Below are 26395 nucleotides of genomic sequence, written 5' to 3' on the forward strand. Positions count from 1 at the left end.
ATAAGCACGCCAAGAGGTACAAAAATCTCCCCAAATTATCATAACTCACCCCAAGCAATTTTTTATCCGCCCCTTTACTCTAAAGTAGCCCAACTGCCCAATCTGGCAACACAGTAAAACTTAGTGGCCGACCAAAATCTTTCGCTGGGTGATTGGCAAAGAGTTTCTAGCTTCAAGCTCTCATTTTTCAATATATATTTTTGAAACTGATTTATAAAGCATTAACATGTAACTTGTTAATTGAAAAATCATCTGCGTCCGTTGATAATCTACATTATGTTACAGTTCACTCTTGTTGCAGCGCTTTAGTCGTCCAACACTTAGCCAACGTTAGTTAAGTTTTACCTGCTGCGTTACCTGGCAACGTTGAATATCCAAATGGAGATGATGGAGACAAAGTGCCAGGCAAGATCTGCTAAACACTTAGGGAACTAACTAATTAGTAAGATACACAATAACTATTCGACTTCGCAGAATGTGTCAAAGAGAAATGATGGCTTTAGCAAACGCAAAGATTGCTCTTAAAGAGTGCGAACTGAAACACTGCCTGCCACAAATATATAAGGTAAGTTACGTTGCTTAGAAACGTAAGTTAGTTAAGCTAGCAACATGTAACGTTAACGTTAAGTTGAGAACATGAGCTCAGTTCTTCAGCGTTGAATACACATTCAGTCCACTTTGACTTCTGCCTATTTATTTGACCATTATAACCACTTTGTATTTTTCATGTGTGAAAAATCATTCCTTCCTTTGTTTTACCTTCTTTGACATTAGGCCGTATTGGCAGCTTCATGCCTGTCGTGTCCCAGTGACCCAATACAGTTTCTGAAAAACACCCTTACAGCCTTCCAGGGACATGATAATCTTCAGGATGTTGACTGGTAGGTAAACCCCCTTACTTGTGACTTTCCTTAAGACGGACACTTGGTGGCTCACTTGCTCAAGTTTTCCTTTACTGCTTGGAGTGAAAGTCATTGTAGTCTACCAGATGTGGAGGAGTGAAGATTTAAAGTACATGGCAGAGAAAATCTTGTTCTTCCACTTCTCTGATCCCAAAATGTCACTGAGAGGAAAAGCGTATATCAAACAAACTAAACCGAAAGTAGTATTTCTATCACATTGAGTTTCCAGTTGGATCATGTTCTCCTCTGGTTACCTTACTCACCAGTGTCCATTTGCTCCCATTAACAGAGCCCCTTTAAGTACCCATTAGCAACAATAAGGTACTCTATATGGATGTGCATAGATTTTCTAAACCTTTTACCATTATATTTATGCTTAAAGTGACTTTAAAAATGAACACTCCGGGGGATCCTATGCACCAGTGTCCTCAGCATGTACAGTAAGAGCACTTACAATTACAGCCCTAGTTCATTTTGTGGGACATTTCTGGTGGGGAATAATATATTGTCTTTGTCAGCTTAGGTTTTGTTTGGAACATAATTTTTCAAATTTTGCATTTCAAAGTGTTTAATCTTTAATATCCCTTATTAGACAAGCTTCTTCCACTAGCAACTAATACTCCATCACTATGATACATTACCATTTTTAACAGTTAAGTAGTGTGATGACATTTAAATGTGTTTGTGTCAGCTAAATCACTTAAAACTTCAAATTTGCCCTTGACATTATTTGTTTTGATGTCAAGTTATTCTTTTTTGAGGCGCAAGTTTCTTGCTGATGCACAGCAGCAACCTGCAACCACCTCTCTGACACGTAGGACAGCGGACAGAGTTCATCTGGACCTAGACGACACTGTCTATACGAATCCAGATGACACCATGGTACAGTATGGTTTGGTAGTGTACATTGCCATTAAAAACAGGTTGAGTCCCAGATTTCTCAGACTCAAATGAAACTGATGAGTGCTTTTTTAGTTGCTGTTCTATATTCCTTTCTAGACATCCTTTTGTCTGTTCGAGAAGGCCTACTGCTGTTACAGGAAAAATTTAACAAGCTCTTGCTTCAGGTAGGCTGACAGTATCACAGTCAAGATCAACACACAAGGGTTTTATTAATTGATCAAGGATAATTAGAGGGAAAAGAAAGACCGGGACCATTAGACATAAGCTCCATCACCATTCAGGTAGCCTTTTTCACGTCTTGTCTGACTGAAGTGCCTCCTAAAAGCACAAAGTGCACTAAGGGAGTTTTAGCTAAATGAGATGAGACCATTTTTCTTAACTATCACCCTACATAGAGATCTGAGAGATATCAAAGTGGGATGCAGGAGCATTTGCTGCTCAAATAGTCATTTGCGACTGAAAATAAAGATCATCAGCCTAATAACACTGAAATTGTCGATTAGCTTAATCCATGTGACACAAATAAGACAAGGGGGTAAACGACTTTAATAGTAGTTGGAGTGGAATTGTGTAACTGCAGAGGCTTCAGTTGAAGATGGCACTAGATCCTAATGGAAACAGAAGAAATGAAAGGATTTTAACTTCAGTTTTCAGTTGTGGGAGCATTAACCAGTCACAATACGAACACTTACCCATATTTACAAAAGGACTTGCTGTCAGCGATTTCACCTACATTTCAAGTAGCAAAGAAAACAGCAAGCATTAGTTCTACTGTAAGTTTTTTACTGGAACATCTGGCCAGTGTCATCTTTGAATTGTTTTATTCAAGATCCTGCTGACACAAATGAAGGACAAATTAAGAACTGCCTGAGAAAGTTTGAGAAATGTTTGTCATAATTATACCAATTGATCATGAGCACAACAGTTAAATTCACAAGCAAAATAAGTTTTTACCTACCGTTTCCTCTTTCACTTTCTGATCCTCCTTTACTGTTCATAAAATCCTTTTACATTGCGGGATACAGTGTTCTTGTATCCATCCAGCTGATATGGTGCATAATGGTTATTTGATAGAGATACTTTGCTCCTCATGAAGCCGTTTCTGGACTGCACAATGTATGCAGGTGGAGGTGACATGTTGGGGCCTGTTTGAGGAGGAAGCCTCTTTGTGTTGCCACTATTCCTCCAGAAGACACCACTTAAAGTAGAAGCAGAAACCTTGGATGCAGACAGCGGTTTACTCACATAGCCGCCATTTAGAAAAATGCCTCGTCTTCGTGGGGTAAGAAATGAGCCCAGGGGGTTTCTGGCGCCACGTATATCAGATATTATATTCTTGATTCCAAACTTCCTGGACATGATTTCATTGCCAGCTAACCTTGAAAAGGCTCTGTCTGATGCTGAGGTTGGAGCCGAGTTAGTTATAGTGTTGAAAATTGCATCACCGACCTGAGATGGGATCTCACTCTGGGTTAAACCTGAGCCACTAGAAACGGGAATAAATGTATTGTGAGCCATTTGTTTTGCTCCCTGTGTGGAAGAGACTAGATTCTGCTTCTCATCTTTTGTATGGGTATTTAGCGTGAATGGGCGACTAACACTGACTGTCTGGTCTCTGAGATAGCTGTTGTGTCCGCTCGAGCCTTGAAGAGAGCTGGGGGGCTTCACAGGGTGAAATCTGACTGGCTTTTTCCTGTTGAACACTTGGTCCTGAGCATCATGTGGGCTACTTGTTTGAACTCCCACATGACCACTGCTACTCTGTGATGAAGGATCATCAGAGCTTGAAGAAACAGAACCAGTAAATGCAGGCAGGTGGGCGGTGGGAGTGTAGTTTTTATCCTTTGGTTTCTTGCCAACAGTGGGTTGATATGCCTGAAATGAAAAGGCTGGTCTATCCCTATGTTTTGGTTGATATTCTGGGATGTAGTGTTGACGTCTTGGTGCACTGACATATACACTGTTGCCATAGGAAGATGGAGGCATTGGTGCAGACAGGACACTGCCTTGCTCTTCATTTTGGAAATCTTTCCCAAGCTCAGAGCCACCAGATGGTTTCTGATACCCTGTTGAAGAGTCTTCACTGTGAGATGTATATTCTGGTTGTTGGATATTCTTCTCAGTGGTTAGGGGAGTTATGTTGAAATCTTGAGAGGGACTGTTTGGAGGGTTGACAGGGAATGCAGTCACATGGCTACTGAAAGACAAATCTTCCCCAAAGAATGAGCCAGAGGGGCTTTGTTCAGGGAGCATGTAACTTGTTGACTGGAAATCTTCATTTCGCACATGAGGAGCACTTGTGAAAACATCAGGGTTTTCCCCAGAAGTGCCAGCAGCGTCAAAACTTCCATAATTACTCAAAACATGCTCTGTGGCTGCTAAATGATGGTGTGGGTAGAGAGCAGAGCCCAGGCCCGAGTCCTGGTTGTCATAAACACTGGTAGAAATGAGACTTTCAGTGGAGTAGACAGGATCAGGGACAGAGAGGCTTTCACTTGGAATTTGGTAGTTGGCTTCTTGTTCACTTTGTTCAAACGCTGCATTCATAGGTTCACTCCAGAATTCATTTTCTCGTGCGTCATCATAGGCAGTGCCTTCTTTTGCAGAATTAGACCTATAGCTTGTGTCAGGCTCTTTCTCGGTATTTTCAGCATTAGAAGCAATCTCGTTTTCCATCATTTGCCGTGCGGTTTGAAAGTGACTGCTCATGTCACTTCCTGGTCGTAAGAAGGAGCTTTTCATTGTTTCTACAAACCGTTTGAACTCTCTGATTGTTGGGAAACTGATTCCCTCCGCGGTTGTCTCTTGTGTGTGCTCCTTCACTAGAAGGCTGAAGGGGTTTTGATAACCAGAACTTTCATGCTCATATTTCTGCACGGAGGGATTGGACGGGACATCATGTTCTGAGTCTTGTCTGCTTTGCTCCATCTCTTCACTGAGGCTACTAACAGAGCCAGCATCCGCATTGTTTTCATGATAGACTGGTTCTCTCTGGAGGGAAACAAAGCTTTGGTCTCTCATAGCTTGGATCTCATCCTTTGGACTAAAGGAGTCTTGGTTTGTGTTTAAAGATGCTCCAGAATGAAACTGGTTTGATGCTTGGGGACCAAGTACGCCTGCATGGCTAGTGAATGCATCATCATGGAGAGAGTAGCCATGCACACGATTGTAACCTATATAATAAACAGGAAAAAATAAACATTAAAGCTGTAGTTGGTAACTTCACATTTGCTGAAACTGTCACTGTATTCACACAGCACTAAATGCGAGATAATCTTTGTAGAGCTTCTAATGACATGTGAATGAAAACAACTAATCAGGGCCAAGGACTAACAAAGCTTTAGTCATGTCAATCACTGCTTGGGAACTTCGGTCCAACTGTCAAACTGGGCAGCACAGATCAAATATGAGTCAAGATTATGTTACTGCATTGACGGTTTCTTGCTTAAAGTGTTTTCAGACACATACTGTGGTCTACCGTTTAGCTGTAAAATGAGAAAGCTTGTGAGCCAGCCGTCATGATGGATACAGTCGAACAAAAGCACCAAGCACAGCCCACTGCCCTCTTGTCTGAGCAACTCTCTCATTTTACAGCAACTAAAATGTTTCTGAAAACATTTGAAACAAAAAATAACAAATACAGTAGCAGAATCTTGATTCATACTTGGTCAGCGCTGCCCAGTTTGACAGTTTGTCTGCAGTTCACGAGCCATGGTTGACAGCTACGTCAGAGACTCCTCAGCTCCGATTGGTTGTTTTAGGTGCACTGCAGTAGATTCTAGCGAATGCCATCAGAAGAGGAGGAGGGACATGATTGTTTTTCACAGATTATCAGTCACACTAGGTTCTGTGTGACTATAGTGACAGTTTCAGCAAATATGACGACAATTTCCATAAAAAGGTATCAACTGTGGCTTTAACATTACATTTAATTCATATTTTCATAGTAACATAGTCAGGAGTAATACAGAAATTATATTCTTACCGTTTTGAGGAAGAAAACAAATGAAGCCCCATGACAGCAGAGTGCAAAGCCAAGAAACCCTGAAAAACAATTAAGTTAGAAAGAAAAAAAGTAACACAAAAAAGTAACCAAAATTAGCCACAAACACACTTGAAATTTTTTGGTTTACCCAAATGGAAGAGCCATGGCGAGTGAGTTCAACCACAGCGTCCACATGCAGCAGCGACAGCAGCAGACTGTTGATTAAAATTACCAGGCCAGATAACAATCAATCATGCTCCATCCTCTCTTTCTCCTTAAAGTTTGAGAAGCAAGGGATAATAGGGGGTGGGCAGGGAAGGGTACTGAACCTTTTCAGATTAGGCTTACACTGATTGTAATTAGGTGATTGTAGACAGCTGGTGCTGTGTGGAAAATCAGCCAAATTAGACAAGCACAGGTGGGCTGCATGGTGATGGCTCAGATATCACTAAAAAGCAATGCAGAATTTCCTCTGGAAGAGTATAGCTTTAAAACATCTGCTGCCTTCCTCTTCATGTCCCTTTGTGAAGCCACATGTCTTGAATATATATATATATATATGTGTGTGTGTGTGTGTGTGTGTGTAAATTGTACACAGCTGATAAGGGGACACATTCAAATAACCTTTCACACAAAAAGTTAAAGCCTCTGAAATAAGAGATAATGTAGCTCAAAGCTGAAATTTGATCCATGTGAATGAAAGTTCTGAATGTTTTCTCTGGGTCATTGTCAACAAGTTGCTGAGTTCATGAGGATATTCTGTTTCACAGATTACCTTTCACCTGTCTGTTAGCAGTGCAGACTTCACCATTACTGACCTTTTGTCCAGTCAGTCACTCTGTCCTGTCTGAATGTCAAAACCAGCTTCAGTTCAGATCTTCATTAGAAAAAACTTACTGAGATGAAATTATAATATTCACTGTTACTGACTCCTGTCCTGTTGAGTTAATGCAGCTTTCAGACACTCTGTCTGCGCACCTTTCCACTGAATTAATGATGAGCTGTGTTTGCTGTTGGGGACAGGAAGTGGAAGAGGTTCACCATACAGAGTAAGAGAGATGCCACAGAGCTGTTGGTGAAGATGAACATGGCAAAGAAGCACTATGACAGGAAATGCCAGCAGGTTGCATTCACCAAATGGACAAAGCGTGTAGAATTACACAAGAAGAAAAAGGCTGGTGAGTCGTTAATTAAATATTTCTGAATCTGATCACGAGGAGTTTTGACTGTTTTGGCCAGCTGTGACTCTCTTGTACATAGCCAGAGAAAACATGCTGTGTGGTGAAGAAATGTGTCCAAAGTCAAAGTCTTTCCTGACAGTCTGCCCCACTGTATACACCCACTGGTGTGACTCATTTTGTCCTCTGCACTTTTCACTCTGAGACCTGACTCTACTTAAATGAGCTAAATTTGTCTTGAGATCCAGCACAGTCCAACTTAGTGATCGTAATATTATTGCCATAATTTAGCCCACATGTTGTCCTCGTCTAAGAAAGTTTCTCGAAAGTGATCCACATTTGAAAGAAGATTTACATTTCATTTCAACTTAGTTGCCATGGAGAAACTTGAGAGACTTGTGAATGCTGGTCGCCTCAAGCGCATCATAGCTGCATGGCGTAATGTTGTGAAGGACTCAAAGAGGACAAAAGAGTACTTTAAGGTAACATTTATTTAGGCTTTAAGTGTAATGAATAATGAATTGTAGCTAGTTTCTTCATTTCTTGATCTTGTGATTGTGTGAGTTTCGCAGAGGTTGGAAATGGAGCTCGGCAACAAAGTCCAAAATATCAGGGAAGGATGTGACGGCCTCTCTGTGCTCCCCAACAACCTCTCACTAAAGGTAGTTCCTCTTAAACGACACTGCACTCATGTGTCACTCATTCCTACGACACACTAGAAGACCTCGAAAAGACTTTCAAAGTCTGACACCCTCTCATGTCTAAAGACAATCTGAGATTTTAGTGGCATATTATATCATTTTGCAAAGAATAGAGGGCCCCTATTTGCAGGGACTACAACTAGATTCCTTTTGAGATGATTTCCCATCTTGCTCTTAGTGGAGAAGATTACGCCAAACTTCCTTTAAGAAATATGAAATATTAACAATTCCTTACGTGGCTGCAAAAACACATAACTTTAGAAGTATTAAAAGGGTCATGTGTCGACAATATTCTTGTCAATTCTGCGTCAATATGATACATTAAACTGTATTTGCGCACAAACTTTACATTTTTGATTTTGTCGCCTCAACTTGCTACCAGCCTCTGTTGGTTAGCTGCACTATTTTAGTGGGAGGAAACCATGACAATAAGAGGCAAAGCATTCCAAATTTTTAGATTCTCACTAAAATAAGTGCTGCTTGGTGGATCAGATGCATGCCCAATTAAACACCGACTGTTGTTCACCTCACAACTCCACCAGTTTCCCCTCCTTTTCCACAATCCAAGAAAACAGAAACTTGGTCACATTCTTGAGGCTTGCCGGAGTTCCCACCATGTTTATGGTCTGCCCGGTTTGCTGCTTTATGGTTGGTGCTGGAGAGATTGCAGTTGCACTTGCACTTCAGTATTTGCATGAGCCAAGACTAAAAACGTATATGTTAACATGTTGGATTTTATCGGAATGTTGAGACCAAACGATAAAGATCTTAGGAGCATGCCAAATGAGGTACAACTCTCATGATTTTATTCTGGCATAGCGTGATGCAGGAATGAGTCCTAAAACCTGGAAATGATTTTGCATTTTATTGTTCCCGGTTTCCTCATGTTAAAGTCAGTGTTTTTTTTGTTTGTTTTTTTCAGTAAATTTTTGTTAAGAAACCTAAAAATAACATCTGTGATTAACACAAGCTTAAGAAACTTTATTGTTTTGTTCTCCAACATAAAATACTAAAATATGAAGCTTTTAGGTGTCTTGAAAAAGGCAGTTGCTAACAAGTGGCTAAAGGAGGTTACAGCATGTCATCACGGCGAGCAAAGGTTTACAGTCTTGTTATGGTGGCGACGTTAAGTGATGCAACTGTAGTGTACTTTGTCATTAGCCTAATGTTCGCTTTTTACTACTGGTGAGTGCATTTAGGCTTCAAAAATCATAAAAGTGGTCTAGAAAATCACACTTCGAAGAACAAGATAGGTGTGTGCTCGAGGACCGTCTTTATCATGTGATACTCAAGAAAACACGCAGGTGCTCTTGAAGAAAGATCCATTTTAAATAAGTTAAAAAGCCTTTATTTCAAAACAAGACTGCTTACATGAAAACACCGACCGGTTTCAACCCTGACGAACACCTTAGGGTCTGAAGTTCATTTTTTCTTCCCATCATAAAAGTTGTGTTCATTTGTAAGGATTATCTTGCTCAACAAAATGTTTCTTTGCCATGGAGCTTATTTTCCGCAGTGATCCAAAATCAAATGGAAAAATCCAACTGGCTTAATGTCAAGGGTACCAGGGCGAAGCTAACTTCCACATTGGCCTACAAACAACATAATTCCTGCAGCACTCTATTTGTCTGACAGTGAAATCTTTGAAAAAGACCTTTGGTGTACGGCTGGCTTCAGCCACACAAAGAGATGATGGCTCTGGATTTAAAGCTGTAGCAGCTTCACATCTCTGTTCTCTAAGCAGCCATTGATGAGATCATATCTGTTACATAAGACTTAAAGTGGCCTCCACTGTAAACATGCCTCTAGTCTATTTGAGGCCAGTTGATTAATGTCAGTTGCAGGTCATTATGGTCTAGTATACCGATTAGCCATTACCACAGAAAGGCTTGTGCTTATGAGACACTTCTTTAATCTGTTGCTGTTTAGGGTTTTTTTTGCATATCAATAATAATATTCTTGTAGTTATATAATTATAGCCGTGCTTTCATACCAGTGGCTCTGTAGTTTATAAATATGTTAAAACCCCCAGTAAACATCATTTTGGCTCAGCTTGCACTTTACCAGACATAGCCTCTTGTAGCCTCCGTTTGTTTTGGAGTGCACTTTTGGCTTTGTTTGCTCTGGTGTTTCTGTCCAACACCTCGTCCAATAAATAGGGCTTCAGCATGTCTATGTTTGGAGAAAGCAAGAAGCTGCTTGCACACTGACATCATGCTGCCTTGCAAAGCGGCAGAGGCAGAGGTGGCAGTGAATCTTGCCTGCTCTGATTTTGTCTCTTAACTGTCCCCATGACATTGCCCAAACATTTCCAAAATAAAAACAGTAGCTGATTATGTGAGATTAAAATATCGAATCCCGTCCTGTAGAAAGGAATTTGCTTTGTTGCTCTGATTTTTGGATTACTTTCTTAGAACATCTAGCATAGAGAGGGGTGTACTTAAAGGTCCAGTATGTATGGTTTAGGGGGATATATTGGCAGACATGGTATATAGTATTCATAACTATGCTTTCATTAGTTTATAATCACCTGCAGATAAGAATTGTTGTGTTTTCATTACCTTAGAATGAGCTGTTTATACCTACATATGGAGCAGATTGTTGTTTCTACAGTAGCCCAGAATGGACAAACCAAACACTGGCTCTACGTAGATAGGGCCATTCGGGTTTTCACATTTCCGTGTTTTTGCATCAGCCACTGTGGTTCTTCATGCATGGCCCATGGAAAAAGTTTCAGTTGGTTGCAATCTCCAACTTCACCGTGTATGCTTCTGCTTTTCATTGTTAAAAGCCGCAGGCACTGAATACATGGTCAGCTGTTCTCCCTTCCAAAACAAAACTTCCCTTCACTTCCAAACTTAAATTCATTTATTTAATGAACTCAAACAAGTTCCAAATATTGGTCTAAATAAACTTTATAAAGAAACAAAACGAAAAAATCCATTTATGTCATTAAAAAAGAGTGAAACAGTGGTCGAAGACTGTATCGTTACCACGGCTTCAGCTGCTCAACATTTACTGAAACCTGCCTCAAAAGCTCCAGATGGGGCTGTACATGACAATAAACATTTATCCGTTCCAACAAATACAACCCAAAGCTATAATGAACAAATTTGTATTAAACTTAGTTTGAATACCAAAAAATATGCTCAAAGTATGTGACATACAAGCAAAGTTAAACTTTTTCTTTTAGTGGCTATCGAAGTATCGAAGAGCACATTAAATGTTATTGTGGAAAAAATTAATGCCTTACAGTACTCAGATATTTGTGAAATAAATAGAAAGGAAATTCATATTTGTCCACCATTCAAAAATGATCAAATATGCCACATGTTTTTTTTTTTTTGTTTGTTTGCAGATCTTTAGGTATTTAGAGTTGCGAGACTGGCTAAAATGTGCTGAGGTGTGTTGCACGTGGAAAGAGATCATCCAGTCAGGCGCACTGTGGAGTCAGGTCTGTACTGGGAGATTGCTTCTTGTATTTTATTCGCAGTCTTGTTTAAAGTTATGCTTGAAACAGTAATATTAACGTTCCCCAACATGTGTGTTCCTGTCAGATCAACTTCTCTGTGGAGAAAGACTGGATAACAGATGGCACAATGAAGCAGATTCTGCAGAACTACCGCCCATTTATCATCCATCTCAACCTGCGTGGCTGCACGTCCCTACAATGGCCCAGCTTGAAATGTATCAGTGAGTACTGCATATTCTGATGCCAGATTTTTTTGTGTGTGTTTCATGTGCTTTACCCATGTTTCACTTAGGTGTGTGTTGGTGCATACAGCTCATGCTCCTACAGTAATAATTAATCAACACCATCGATAAGTTGATAATTTTTATAATTTGAAAAACATAAAAAAGACGAACATTAAAGCAACATTGAAAAATTTAGTTTCTCCGTCTGATACAGACGGGTTTATGGTACTGAACATAAATCAAGATGGGAAAAAAAGAGCTTATTCAAAGTCAGATTTTTCGGTCAGATTTTCACTTGAGTCAGGACAGCCTGATGATCTGGTATTTCTGCGGCGCTCTCAAGTGGCTCGGCTCCAGCTCCTCCTCCAGCTCACCCTGCACTTCCATTGGCGTGTTCCACAGTTCAGGGTCTGTTTGGTCTTGATCTGTTCTGCTGTACTGTCTGTCCTTTGGACACTCTCTGTTGTAGGAACGCACGTACTCCGCCACACTCTCGCCAGTATGTTCAGGAGGGGAGCGACAGAACAGGCCAGAGTGCCTCACCCCTGGGTGCAGATGCAGCCAGTACACCATGTAGTGGATGCTGGAACAAAAATGCACTCAGTTTTTAATAATCATTTGCATTTGCCTAAAGACAAAAATGATATTTGAGTCAAAGAACTCACCTATAGTCACACACCCAGGGGTTTCCTCCCAGTTTTAGCTGTGACAGGAAGTAAAGGTCTTCCAGAACCCCATACTGGATAAAATGCAGGCTGTTTTCGGACAGGTCCAGCTCACGGAGGTGCAGGAGCCCAAACAGGGAGGCTAAGAAAAAGAGCGCATCCATTTACATCTTGCTTTTATCAGTGTAGTTACATTTAGACCGACCTGTTACTGTTTATTATTTACCAAGGTAAAAGCCACATATGTAATCAAACTCTGATAGGAATGCATGGGCTTGTGATCAGTTTGTATCTGAATAACTTAAGAAGAGTGATCACTTTATGTCTGTAAGCCTCTCAGCTTTCCCCAGTATAAATAAATCCAATACTGTATACACAAAGATGGCAGAGTGCCCACTGTCTCCTTAAAGGAAATATGGGAAACAGAAGTCTGCAGCAGTTGTATAACATATTCTCAACCTTTTGGCCTTCCATATGCTATCCATCAGTTGAAGAAAAACACAATTCTGTTTGTGTAGATTTTTATACTGGATATTACAGGAAATATGAAGCGCACACTGTCATATTTGCCGGTTATGACTTATAAGTATGCAGAAATAATAGCATACATACCCGTGTCGATGCGCTCCATGTTGTTGTGACTGATGTTCAGGGTTCTGAGGCTCCTCGCTCCCTGGAATTCTCTGGCTTTGAGATGACGGATCAAATTATGGGACAGATCGATATGAACGACGTCCTCTGGAATACCTGTGGGCACCTCAGTTAGACCTAAACATAGAGGGGAGCAGTTACTTAAAGGGTTACTCAAAAGATTTTCATTATTTTACCTCTGCCAAAAAATATAACTGTGCTTCATTTATATGTTCAGTATTTTTCAATTGATTAGAATGATCCATCCATTTTTTTAAAGTAAAGACTGCACTGGGAAATCATCTGAGAACTGCAGTGAAAATTTGGCACATGGACTCTATCCATAACTGAATGTGATTCTAAAATCTAGGCCTCCTGCCAGTGCGAGACAGATAGTAGTAACACATAATTTGATTTATTCTATTCTTAGGGCAACTTTAAAATATTTTGCAGGTTTTCCAAAGGACTTATGCTGATGTATGGGCCAAACGTTGTTTAGCTATTGCTGTCCAAGTTGTTCATAATGCGACAAATGACTATAAAGTGGAATCAGTCAGAGGCAGAGGAAGCAACACAACCTTCAAAAGAAAACACCTGCCAAACCGATGTTTCTCTTTGCCAGTTCTACGTCTGGCCCCCAAAAATTCTCTGAGAAATGGAAGTTTAGTCATTCCAGTCATGCAACAGTAATGTTTAATCATGAACATACGGGCTCTATGACATAAAGCGTTAGAGGTATTTTTCCTAACCCCACTGTTGCATAAGAAACATGTGTGCAGAAATTTCAAAAACACAGTGAGGCTCAGAGTAAGGCTCCCTAGTTTTGCAACTCAAGGCTCACGTCTAATTGTCAAAGAATTCACCAGGACCACCGTCCCAAATAAATTTAAAAAAACATGACAAGCAAATGTAGAAAAAATAAACAGGGCTGTAAATATGTGTCACTGTCAGCTGTTAATAGTGTTAGGGCCTTCTCTGATGTGCCTGAAGCGCGTCCTTTTTCCTGAGGAAATATTTGTTTTGGTTTGCCAACACATCCCGGGTTTTACTTACTTGTTTACTTTTTTATTTTTCTATTTTAAAAAGCACAATGTACGTTAATCAACATTCAAACAAATGTTAATGCCCCAGAGTTAGCTAAAAGGCTTGTTTTTTATTAGCAGTCCCTTTGCCTGATGTCATTGGGCATCCAAGAATAATAAAACTAATACAATGTACAATAGTTAAAAACACACAATAATGTGCTTTGTGTTTAAGTGTCTGTGGAGCTTCAATGGTTTTAGCGCCTCATTTCACAGGATTTAGATGCATTCAACACACTGCTTTCAGCTTTTATTGGCACAGAGTTGTCTCCCACATCACTTTTTTTATTTCAAAAACTGATCCATTTTGTGTCACTACATCCCAGGGAACGTTAGCTAGCTAAAAGTGACAAAACCAAGTGATGACCTCTGGGGCTGAAAAATTGAGCCAACACTGAAGTGTGGAAAACTGCAGTTCTTCAAATGGCCACTTGAGGCTGGCCCCAGAAGTGAGTCAATCCTCAAAGACCCCCATGTTCAAATGCCCAACTTAACAAACATGTTTACAGCCTGATACAAAAAACGGTATTGGTCTTTGTTGCTAATTTCAACATTAATGACAACTGTGCAGGGGGTGAATTTTTATATAACTTGTCCATTTACATTTTATTAAGGCTCAAATTTAAGCATAATTAAGAGCGGGCCACTTTGAGTGACAGGCTGTCTGCAAGGTCTGCGTAAGATCCACCCCTCACTCTTCCAAAGCTCCACCCTCGCATCTGATCATGGTCACTTCTGGCTACTTCTGTCTGAAATGCCGAACTTGAGGCTTCAAAACAGCAGTCCACAAACCAGTGGATGTTGTAGAGGTAGCTACATCCATTATGTGATTGGCATGATGGTATTCAGATGTAACTGGTCACTGAAATTACGCATTTTAGTTTGACTGTTTTTTATTTATGTGAAGCCTTGATCACATTTAGATATGAAAATTACTCATTTTGTAAATTAAAAAAAAAAAAAAAATTATTTAACCCAATCTCCGAGGCCCACTGGTTGAGAACCGCTGCTGTAGGGTACATTAAATCAAACTCATTTAGGATAAAGCTGATCGGGAACTTGCCTCGTTTACTGCAGTCCATCCGTACTTGGGGGAAAAGGTAGGTATGGCAAGCTGTGGTGGCGTCTGGTTTTGTACGGATTGGAATGGGGTCTAGAGGGCCTGCAGGATCTGTTTGGTCACCCTGTGGGTCACCAGTTGGGTCTGATTCCTTACAGAGTAACTCAGGGTCAATCTGCTTCAACTTCATGCTTTTTAGCCTCGGGGGCTCTGCACACCTACAAGAGGAGACACTGTTAAGTCATGCTAAAATCGGGGTTGATATTTGGAGGCTGTTTGTTATCCTGAGAATCATTAATGACTCCTACACCTGTGGAATCAGAGCAGTATATCGAGGTATATCAAGCTGTTTTTGTGGTGTCACTCACCTGGCGTGATTTCCCAGATTACGGTTGCTTGGGACCTGAATGGTACGCACGAGACTGTCCAGTGGGCAGAGACATTTCCAGGGATTATCATATAGACGAAGGTAGCGAAGGTTTGGCATGGGGATGAGGGCCTCCTCACTTAGTGTCCCCAGGCGGTTGTGCTGAAGCAGCAGGGTTGTAAGGCGTGTCAGGCCCTCGAAGGCCCCCTCCTCCACCAAAGATATCTGGTTCTGCTGCAGGTCGAGACTGGTTAAACTCTCAAATCCAAAGAAGGCCCCATCACGAAGGACTTTGATCCGGTTGCGTGCTAGAAGGAGGTGCTTTGGTTGTTTTGACCAGGTCTGTGAGGTGGGAACGGAGCTGAGACGCCTGTCCTGACAGTCTACGAAGACGTCTCCAGATTCTGTCGACTCTAAGCACTTCGTTGACACAAGCCTGGAGGGGCCTGATCTGCTGTGACGCCCACCACTTCTTACCCTGACAGTTTTCAAACACATATCAGAGGAATTGATGGCTCGTCAGAGTCTACACGTGGTCATTAGTGAAGGTGAAAAATGGACTGAACAATTAAGACCCAAGAGTAAATCCATACCTGTCCCGTGTGAGTTTGTGTCTGGCTCCTTTGAGGCCTCTGCCCTTCCCTGGCTTTTTCATCTCTGTTGACGGGAGCAGGACAAGGAGCAGGGAGGCTAGGAGGAGAAAGGAGGTCGCACGCATCTTGTTCCTTGCAGGGACTTTCTTTTCAATAAGAAGAGCTGGAGAAAAAAACAGGATTTTTGGATGAAAGTCTTACAAAAACAGGCTTGGAAACAGAAGCAATGGGTCAAAGGTTAACAGTGTTATTGTTGATGGAACACAGCTGCTGCTTACCCTGAGGAAGAAATAAGAGGTAGCACATTATGTAAGAGGTAAGAGTCATCCAGGAATGTATATACAGCTTTGAAAGAAGGCAGAATACTTTTGATGCTCATGTTCTTCCCTATATGCTGTTGTATATTACTAATTTTCTAACAAGGGTTTGTTTTTTTTGTTTTTTTTTTTTAAATGTGGACAACATAGTTTGAACAGCATTTTTTTCTGCTCTTAACTTGTTTTCCCTGAATTGTGTTTTCTTAGGTGAATGCAGAAATCTCCAGGACCTCAATTTGTCAGAGTGTTATAATGTTACAGTAAGTAAAACATGGTAAACAAGTATTTCACTGCTAATCAGATGGTCTGTTCACAAAAGTTGGCTGTGTATGCAGCAGAAAGATGCACATACTTTTGAAATTGATGCTACATGATCGAGAAAACACAGTTGAAGGGCTGTGGCATTTTTTTTGCTCAAGAGGTAAAAAACTTACAACTACCAGAATGCACTGCGCCACACGACCAGTAAACGCTCCCACTGGTGGGTGATGTAATGCAGTTTGCTTGTCCGGAAAAAATGGCGACCAGCTGGCAACAACTGACCTCGTATTATAGTTAAACAGTGCACTACACTATGTTTCTGAAGACATTTTAGACAAGAAACAGGCAACACAGTAACATAATCTTGGTTTAAATTTGATCAGCACCGCCCCAAGTTTTACCGTTTAATTTGAGTTTGGCCTGAGTTTGAGAGGCTGGGGTCTCTCTCGATCCACTTCTATACTCTTTTTGTCTGTGGTGGCAGGCATACGAAAATCAAGGCTATTCAAAGAAGACTGGCACACTCTCTTTGACCCCATGGGAAGTTCCCTCAGGTGGTCTTCGGGTGCACCCTTTAGCCTCCTTGGGTGCACTCGGCCCGACAGTACTAGAGCCTTTGTGTATGTTTTTTTTTTATTAAGGACCTTTTCAGTAATTGCAGAATTGTATTTCTCACCCTTTATCGTTTTGTATAAAATATATCCTGACTCAAGGCTGACTGTGGACGCCCCAGTGAAACAAATCAGTTACCCCCTTGTTCTATGTTAGTGCACCAGCTATTTAGCCTTTTGGCAGGTGCAGACCAGATTTCACTGTTGTACCCCAATGTTATGACGTGACATGACGCTGTGACTTCCCCTCTTTTTAACCTCCTTGACGTAAATGTGAAATTACAATCTGAACTTCAAGCAAAATTCCAGCAAAAATCGACTGGGTGATACAAAACACGGAATCTGGCGGATTTTTGGTTGCAAATGCGCAGGGAGTTATGGGCACTGGTAAGATGGAGGGTGAAGTTTACCACAGTTAATTTACACATTCTACCCACATTGTTATGATACAAAGCTGGCTGAAAATCAGCGAAGACTAATGATAATGTACAGATACCAAAAAAACCTAAATCTACAAGAAAATCTTCATATCATATGTAGAACCTACTTTTTGCACAATTTTCTAAAGTTAAATGACAACTCGTCTTTTATTAAATCAACGAAAATGTTTGAAAAATAGTTTTTTTTTACTGTTTTATGCATTGCAGTCTTACATAATATGGATTCAATTTCATGTAACCGGAGTAGGTAATTTTTCCTGATGCATTGTTGGCTGTGATATTTCACTGTGCCATACACTCTAGTAACAGGTGCCACACAGAGAAAACATAGGGTAACATTTAAATCTCTGCTCTTTAACAGGATGCGGTGGTCCAGAGGATTGTCGAGGGCTGTCCCTGCCTGCTCTACTTGAACCTTTCTTGTACCCTTATAACAAACAAAACTCTAAGAGAACTTTCCAGGTAAACCTCCAGTTGTGGTAAAACTGGCATGTCACTAGATTTGTGCTCTAAACTTCAGTCTGTCTCACTCACATCTCTAAATTTAACAAACACCTCCCCGTACTATACTCCTTTCTGGCATCCTGCCCCTTGGTTCCCAGATTTAGCTCCATGTCTGTTTGTCCAATGGGCCTCTGGCTTGTATTTCATGTCTCAGAGCAGCGTGGTCAGTGCCAACCTAATGATTTAGAGGAGCAGGTGTGGTACCAATAACATTATGTCAAGATTATGCAGTTGGTGATAGATTTACAGTCTCAACAGCTTGTAAGCTCTCTACGTCATGTGTAGTAGTATTATGCAAACATGTTTTGGAAATATTTCCATTTTACAATGCAAGAATTTGAAAATATCTCATTGTAATTCACAATATGATGTTGCTGTTTTTGATGATGAGTGTGTATTCAAATATACACTTTTGCATATATAACAAAGCAATTTTCAAAAGATTAAGCACAAACAAGTTGTCCTTCATTTTATATACAAACTAATCAAACTATTGATTTCAAACAGAAACTGTGTCAACCTTCAGTACCTGAGTGTGGCCTACTGCTACAGATTCACAGATAAAGGGTTTATGTACCTGACCACAGGGAAGGGCTGCCACAATCTCATCCACCTCAACCTGTCCGGCTGCACTCAGGTAAGCTGGTATCCTCTCAGTTTGGTATTTATTCACTCCACTCAGCTACAGTTGTAAACAGGACAGATTTTTGCCTTTTAAAAGTTCAGCATCCAGTCCACCTTGGATAATTCCAGTCAGTCCTCTCTATTTCCACGTGTCTCCGCTTGTTTCTTGCTGTACTCTGGGTACTATTTGCACTCAGTCAGCGCTCAGAGCGAATGAACAAAGATCTGAAGGAGAGGGGAGAGTAAAAGGCAGCTGTGGCCAACAAGAGGGTTGGGTTTATACAGTCACCTCTGGCCCACCCACTCACCATGTGCACTTCTCCATAACATAACACACATGCACCGCAACATAAAAACGCACTTCTCCTCTGGGAATGTGCATTAATTTGGGTCCAGATGTTTTGCTTTAGAGGGCCATGAAAATGTGAGCAGCAAGGAAAACTGCTTCCAGGAGAATGATTCAGATTTCGACGTACACACATATTTTCCTCTCTCTGCTCCCAGATGACTGTAAATGGGTTCAGATACATTTCTGCAGGATGCCCTTCACTCAGGGAGATTGTGATCAATGACATGCCCACACTGTCAGACAGCTGTGTGTTGGTAAGTTTGTTCATTTCTAACACATCACAGGTTTCATACATCGGTCAGAGCCCCAGCTCTGGAATGTTCTACAGCAACTCAGACAATAAGGAATAAATTAGCAAAGAATTTGCTTCGTCAACTCATGCATATTGGATTTGTCCACACCCTTAAGCCCTCACAGTAGAAATAGGTTTGAGTCTTACTCTTCTTTAACAGGCACTAATTGCCAGATGTCGCTGTCTGTCTGCCATCTCTTTACTGGATGCTCCTCATCTTTCCGATGTTGCCTTAAAAGCCATCGCTGAAGTCGCCAAGCTGAAGACTTTCAGGACAGAGGGTGAGATCATTGTGCAGTCTGCAACGTTCATTTCCACGTATACATGAAAAGATAGAGGGGAGCAGGAAATCCTCACATCTGGGAGTCTGGGACCAGAAAAATGTTTGGCATTTTTTCCTGAAAAATGAACAATTTATCACTTATCAAAACTGTTTTGCTGAATAACTCATTGTTTTAGGACTCATAATAAATGATAATAGCAGATTGTAAGTTGAAGATTTACTATGCTGGGTTTTCCTGAGAACAAAATGTATAGACTCACACAGAATGAATCCCTCTCGATCATCACTTATGACCCACTAGATGTGTGTGGTGGTGTGTATTTCTGCAAAGACCCTGCCCTCTGTCTGTATTCTCTTATTTTCTTCTTATTGTCTGTGTTCGGGTTGTTTATGGGCGTGTACCCCCACACCGCTCAGGTGTGAGCTTAATAAAATGGCAGCAACCAGGTGCCAGAACATAAGCAGCAGACATCTAAGAGACACAGCTCTGGAAAAACACAAATACAGTGATGCAAAACGAGAGTGAATCTGGGATTGGCTTTTCCTTTCACTTCAGTCAGCACTAAGATGTTTCGTACACGCCGCCCTCCCCAGTCCAGAGAATCTGGTCCAGCACATTCCACCATCTCTCATCTCTGTCTCATTTCCTTGTGTGGCCCTTTTAACTGTTCCAGTTATTCTGTCTGCACTACACCCCATGTCAACTTTAGGTAACAACCAACTAACTGACGTTGGCTGGAAGGCCCTGTGCAGCAGCTCACATGGCCTCCGCAGACTCCACGCTGCAGAATGCTCCAGAATGACAGATGCCAGCCTTAAATCCATGGCCAACCTCAAGAACCTGCAGCACTTGGACATCTCACTTTGTGACAAGTCTGTGTGTTTGTTGCTGCCGTAGTTTTAGATTCATGATAGTGCATTATGTAATGGGTTTATTGGTTGTATTTCAGGGTGAGCGATACTGGGATCCAGTATCTGACTGAAGGTTACTCATCCGCCAAACTGAGAGAGCTGAATGTCAGTTACTGCAGTCACATCACTGACATGTCTGTCATGAGGATCGCACAAAGGTATAGTATGACTTCCAAAACACACACACACACACACACACACACACACACACACACACACACACAGGGTTATATGACGTACTTATCCATAGTCAGTATATTACATACAGTAGATGGTCTGCACGCTCCCAGAATAAATTGATATTTTTTGACATTGATCTCAGCCGGTGAACTCATGAACCTCATACTACCCCACCTCAAAAAATACTAACTATCCCTTTAAAAAGTCTCACACAGCAACTTTTTTTGTGTCGTGTATGTGCACAATTTATCAGGTTGTGTAAACTGTGCCATCTCAACTTGAGTTATTGTGAGAGACTGACTGATATGAGTTTGGAGTGGCTGAGTGGCAGCTCTATCTGCTCCCTTGACATCAGCGGTTGCAACATCCAGGATCAGGTATTGTTTGTTCACAAGCTCACAAATTTCTGAAAAAAGATAACTGGCCCTGACAGGGAATATTTTGTAACGTGATATTTGTATTTTTAGGGGCTGGCGGCTTTTCAGGGAACATGCTTGAGGAAGTTAGCACTGGCCGAGTGTGTCTGCGTCACAGATATTGGCATAGAGGTACAAATCTAGCTAGAATTTCGACACATGTCCATATGTGGCATCTATAAAGATCAGCTTACAATTTTTTTGTGGGTCCAAGTTTACTTCCTTTTCTAGTGTATCCTAACATCAGCAGCTGACAGGAAATGAATGTGTACCTAAACTGTTTCCCAGAAAAACAATCCCAAAAAAAGTCAATCATGTTCACAGTTGTTGTGTCGCTTACTGATTACTAACCGATGTGAGCACAAGACGGCATGTATGTCTTCTGTGTCTTCTCCTCATTCATTTTATCATCAGTTCACATTTCATCCCACATCTTTCTCTCGTCTCTCTCGTTCCTCACGAGTACAGAAGCTGTGCAAGAACGCAAGAGACCTGGAACATGTTGATGTGTCTCACTGCGTCGCTCTGTCAGACCCGGCCATCAGAGCGATTTCATTTTACTGTCGAGGTCTAATCACACTGCGGATGTCAGGTTGTCCCAAGGTATACACACACATACACATATACACACTTCTCTAAAGCATGAATTTTCATTTCATGCCAAATGTTTTCTATTTTCTTCTGTCCTGCCTCAGATGACAGACATGGCAGTGCAGTATCTGACAACTGGATCTCCCTACCTGCGAGAACTTGATGTGAGTGGCTGTGTTCTTCTCACAGATCGCAGTCTCCGACACTTAGAGAGGATCTGTCCTCCACTCTGCTCCATCACCATGGCCTGCTGCAGCAGCATCTCCAAGTGAGACACAGTTAAGAATAATGCTGCAAAGTTAGAGTCCTGCGTGATAGCATTTAATGACCAGAGAGTGTTTGATCCTGTAGGGTGGCTGCCTTGAAGCTCCAGCCACGTGTAGAACACTGGGAGCACAGCAACGATGACCCTCCGTACTGGTTTGGATACAACATGGGCCAAGTAGTGTATCCAATCACAAGACCCATCAAGACTGATGACACCTGTGAAGTACTGGAGCATCACTCAGTGACGACAAGAGCAGCAAGTACAGAGAGGATATAAACAGATCTAGTGATACTGTAACAAAAAAAGAGCTTAAAGTAGTAAGAGCAGCATTTTTGGGATATTATTTAAAAACATATTAAAAGTATTTCCTTTACCAAGACATTTTGCATGATACACTTGACATGACAAAGACTCACTTGTCTTGACAGAGACATTCAACTGTTTCAGCTCCTCACTAAAACTTTATATTTAATCAGCTCCTGACAGTGGATTGTTCTGTGCTGTTTCCTTCTGCATAAATTAGGGATGCACAGATTAGGAAATTCTGGGCCGATGCCAATACCAATGTTTAAAGTAAAAATTTGGCCAGTAGCTGATATCGTTTTGTTGTTGTTTTTTTTTGTTTTGTTGGTACTTATTCCCTCTTTTGTGACATGGAAATAACAATATCTACATCATAAAAAATAACAACTGTTTTAAAGTCATTCAGACCTTCATAACACTACCTTTAAATGAGCACAAATCCAATCAAACACATTTATTTAACAACCTTTAAGATAACCATCTTTGACATGAAAAACATGTTTATTAAAAAAAATAACTGCTTAAAAAGTCTTTTAACGAGCCTAGTGGCCTAGTTTCCTCCATGGGGTGGCTGGGCTCAGCCTTAGAGATAGGGTAAGGAGCTCTGACATCTGGAGTGAGCTTGGAGTAGAGCTGCTGCTTCTTCACATTGAAAGGGGTCAGTTGAGGTGGTTCAGGCATCTGATCAGGATGCCTCCTGGGCACCTCCCTGGGCATGTCCCACTGTTAGGAGGCCCCAGGGCAGACCCAGAACACACTGAAGGGATTACACATCTGGCCTGGGAACGCCTTGGGGTCACCCAGGAGGAGCTGGAATTTTTCCTGGAGAGAGGGACGTCTGCAGTGCTTTGCTTGGCCTGCTGCCCCCATGACCCGGCCCCAGATAAGCTGATGAAAATGGATGGATGGATAATTAATTCCCTCCCTTGTATCTATTTTTTACTGCTGTGAAAACATCAACAAATTTCTTCTTCAACACTGTATTTGTTCAAGTTTCTCACCAATAACCACATTTTACAAGTTTACACCAAACACATCATCAGAACGTTGTAATTTACCTTTGCCCAACATTCATTTTAACTGAATATAGCTTGATCAAATCATGACGTAACTCATTGCAACCTCACTTAGCTGTTAATTCTGGCAGCCACCAGCTGCTAATTTTAACTAGCTCTAGCTCTGATTTCAACTCAGGTTTATTGTTCATAATGCAGCGTAAACAGGGAAGAAATTGGATGCATCCTCTGACACGACAATAGTGAGTTTACTGTATCTTTTCATCCTGCTCATCCAACAAACGTTCTCTATTGTCCCCAGAGGGATGGGACCCCATAAGTCTCAAACCCTGCTTTGTAGCCTCTGTAAAACTGATGTGACACAACAGAAAAACATCGACCACTGCCATCTGGAACATCATCCTATTTGCTGATAGGCTGATGGCAGTCAACAAGGCAAATATGGTCTGATATATCAGTGCATCCCTAACATAAATTGCTACACAGAGTTTTTGACCTTGCTGGGCTCCAGAGGGTTCAAACTCAACATGAGACAACCAGTGTAAAACATGTGATTTCCACTGAATTTTTTGGGTGATTCTTTAACTATCAGGATTTTTGTGTCCCTGTCAGAAAAACAAAAACACATTTTGTATTTTTTTTCTTTTTTGTCACACTTACTTGACACCACAAAGAACATACAAAAACTAAATGACAGATCAGTTATTGTTTTTATTATATAAAAGTGGCCTTTTATGTGTGGTTTTTGCTGTTTTCCTTCACCCTGAGCCAAATTTTGGACATTCAACCCTGCTGAACCTTGAATTGAATATTGATGTAATATTAATTTCAGATACAAATGACACATAAATACCCATTTTAATGAAATGTATCATGTGGTGTAAGATATATTAGTTTTTTGTTTTGTTTTGTTTTATTTTTCATACAAAGAACACGTGTCTCTTTCAGTTAGTTAATTTCCACCACATTGTTCAGGGAGGTTTTTTTTTTTAAAGTTTGTATAATTGGTGGCCACAGCTATGGTCATGTGACAGGACAGCACATGGCAGGAGGACAGTTTGCTCTGTGGAGGGAGCTGAAATAAGAAGAAAAAAATCTAAATATGTTTATTGGCTGTCATTTCCGCACAGCTCACATTTCCTTTTAATGTACATATAAGAAAAACAACATTTTATCTTGGTAACAGTTTTCTTTGTGTGTCAGATTTGGATCCTTAATATCTGATGATGTTGCTTCCCCTCTATAATATATTTTAGTTGTACAAAGACAACACAGTTATTTATTGCTCCACATATTTCATACAGTCAGCAGTCAAAAGTCTTCAACTTCTCCACCCCTTTCTAACAATTATTTATTTGTACCAGCCAAGATTGACTCTCGCTTTGCAGCTCTGGAAAATAAAGAGTTGAAAATTGAGATGCCTGGGAGATGGACTGTTCGCTAGTTTCAACCAACTATGCTCAACCTATGGACTAGGTAATACAGACTTTTTTCGCTTCTTCAAACTTCGCTACTTTGCAAGAACCTACTCTCCTCAGTTCCCCCAGGCTCCACCCCTCAGTGGTATAGACTTGGTGCTCCAGACTAAATCTGTGCCTAAGGGCCATGTCTCATATCTCTATAATCTCTTATCACCAACAACAACATTATACAGAAAAATGAAAATATAACTCTCTTCAGATGTATCGTTTACTGGAACTGTGAATCAATAAAAAATTATTTAAAAAAGAAAAAGAAAAAAAGTCTGCAACTTCTCAAGTTTTACGGTCCGAAACAACGAAGTAGATGTTATTTTAAAAAGTTAAATGTTCCAGATCCTGTCTTGAGATATATCCCTGGATCAGGAGTGTCAAACTCATTTTAGTTCACTGGCCACATGCAGCCCAGTTTGATCTCAAGAGGGATGGACCAACAAAACCATTGCATAATACCTATAAATAACAGCATAACATTTTTCTCTTTCTTTTTGTGGAAAGAGGTACATTCTGAAAATACTCAAAACAGATGATTATCCTGAGATGTCCTAAGAAAATAAGTGAATTTTCAACAATATGTCTCAGTTTTTCCACATCCAGTCCGTCTACTACTCATTGTTATTACATGTGAATTTTTCCATAAATTTCCTCTCCTGTGTAATAAATCCTGGCATCACCACACTAAACTAAAGTGAAAGCTTTTGAGGAAGCAGGTTAATTTATATGCTTCTTTACAGACCGTTTACAAATCAAATGTTTTGGCAGGGCCTCTGCAGCAGGGTTTCACCAATACTGTTTTAACATAATATTTTGCACAATGTTCAATATCTTTAAATAAGTCCAGAGTAAGTATTTGTTTAGTATTCACAGGTGAAAAGCCTCTGAAGCAGCATCTTACATGAAGTAGCTGCTCACTGTTAAACCTGCTCCTGACACCTCTTAGCCTTCACAAGTGCATCAATATTAAGTGAGCTAAGTCAGCCAGTGGGCCGGATCGGACCCTTTGGTGGGCCCACTCTGTGTTTGACACCTGCCTTAGATGGTTTTCAGATAGAGGAACTGCATCAGTCTTTAAATCTTAGAATCCACCTTTAGGACAAATTTTGATTTAAAAATTACATTTGAGTTACATACATGCAATAAACTCACTTTCACTAGCTAAACCTACCACTAATTATATAGTGAACAAATCACTGTGAAGATACAAATATTAGCCGTGCATCTGAAGTACTTAAACATAACCATTATTATTGTCTGTTTATTTAAAAAAAAATATATAGTGTTTATGTACATGGATGTACAATGCACTTTAAATTTGAACTCTCAGATGTCACCATTTCTGATTTATAAGCTTGATAAAATTTATTACATTTATTTGTTTTTAATGTCTACATTTTGTGTTTAACATTGATGTGTCTATGCAGTGTCTGCACACTTGGTGTTTGTCTTTTAAATATTTTTATCTGTTCTCTTTAAATTAAAATGTTGAATTCTTTCAATACTACAGCCTTTGTTTATATTAGTCTTTGTAATTGCATTTCACCTGGTTTTACTTAATCTGAAGTCATTATAATGTGTGTATTTGTTTTATGCTGGACCTAAATTGTTGATACTAAATGCATAACCAGGGAGAAACAGACTCTTTCTGTTTTACGCTTCAGTGATGTGAGGCTTATTAGTGAAAACAAGTTCAGCTCTTGTACAGTTTTGTTGCTCATTTGGGGCAAAGATATGAAGGTCTTTTGGAATATACAAAGAAGGTTTAGAAAAATGTGTTGTAATTGATCAATT

The 26395-nt window shown here is 40.5% G+C and overlaps 2 protein-coding genes across 2 annotated transcripts; one reads left to right on the forward strand and one right to left on the reverse strand.

Annotated features, from left to right (window-relative positions):
• The first annotated feature begins 96 nt into the window (after window positions 1-96).
• On the forward strand, window positions 97-26067 carry fbxl13 (F-box and leucine-rich repeat protein 13). Its single transcript, XM_049574657.1, has 21 exons — window positions 97-565; window positions 775-881; window positions 1664-1784; window positions 1902-1969; window positions 6814-6968; window positions 7341-7450; window positions 7541-7630; window positions 11028-11123; window positions 11227-11362; window positions 16287-16339; window positions 17753-17853; window positions 18403-18532; window positions 19024-19122; window positions 19321-19441; window positions 20154-20316; window positions 20394-20513; window positions 20789-20912; window positions 21003-21083; window positions 21420-21554; window positions 21647-21810; window positions 21894-26067. The coding sequence occupies exons 1-21, from the start codon at window positions 476-478 to the stop codon at window positions 22084-22086; spliced, it is 2457 nt and encodes an 818-aa protein (XP_049430614.1). The 5' UTR covers window positions 97-475; the 3' UTR covers window positions 22087-26067.
• Window positions 11397-18605, reverse strand: LOC125887669 (leucine-rich repeat-containing protein 17-like). Its single transcript, XM_049574659.1, has 7 exons — window positions 18473-18605; window positions 15763-15925; window positions 15171-15647; window positions 14806-15020; window positions 12643-12798; window positions 12031-12172; window positions 11397-11948 (listed from the first exon to the last, which is right to left on the reverse strand). The coding sequence occupies exons 2-7, from the start codon at window positions 15885-15887 to the stop codon at window positions 11666-11668; spliced, it is 1398 nt and encodes a 465-aa protein (XP_049430616.1). The 5' UTR covers window positions 15888-15925; window positions 18473-18605; the 3' UTR covers window positions 11397-11665.
• Window positions 26068-26395: the final 328 nt, after the last annotated feature.

This window comes from Epinephelus fuscoguttatus, linkage group LG4, assembly GCF_011397635.1.
Source record: "Epinephelus fuscoguttatus linkage group LG4, E.fuscoguttatus.final_Chr_v1".
Classification (NCBI taxonomy): domain Eukaryota; kingdom Metazoa; phylum Chordata; class Actinopteri; order Perciformes; family Serranidae; genus Epinephelus; species Epinephelus fuscoguttatus.

Coding starts and splice junctions, on each gene's coding strand:
- fbxl13 (XM_049574657.1), top strand. CDS start 476: ATGTGTCAAAGAGAAATGATGGCTTTAGCAAACGCAAAGATTGCTCTT. Junction 882..1,663: donor AATCTTCAGGATGTTGACTG/GTAGGTAAACCC, acceptor TTCTTTTTTGAG/GCGCAAGTTTCTTGCTGATG. Junction 11,124..11,226: donor CAGGCGCACTGTGGAGTCAG/GTCTGTACTGGG, acceptor TGTTCCTGTCAG/ATCAACTTCTCTGTGGAGAA.
- LOC125887669 (XM_049574659.1), bottom strand. CDS start 15,887: ATGCGTGCGACCTCCTTTCTCCTCCTAGCCTCCCTGCTCCTTGTCCTG. Junction 15,648..15,762: donor CACAAACTCACACGGGACAG/GTATGGATTTAC, acceptor GAAAACTGTCAG/GGTAAGAAGTGGTGGGCGTC. Junction 15,021..15,170: donor AATCTGGGAAATCACGCCAG/GTGAGTGACACC, acceptor CTCCTCTTGTAG/GTGTGCAGAGCCCCCGAGGC.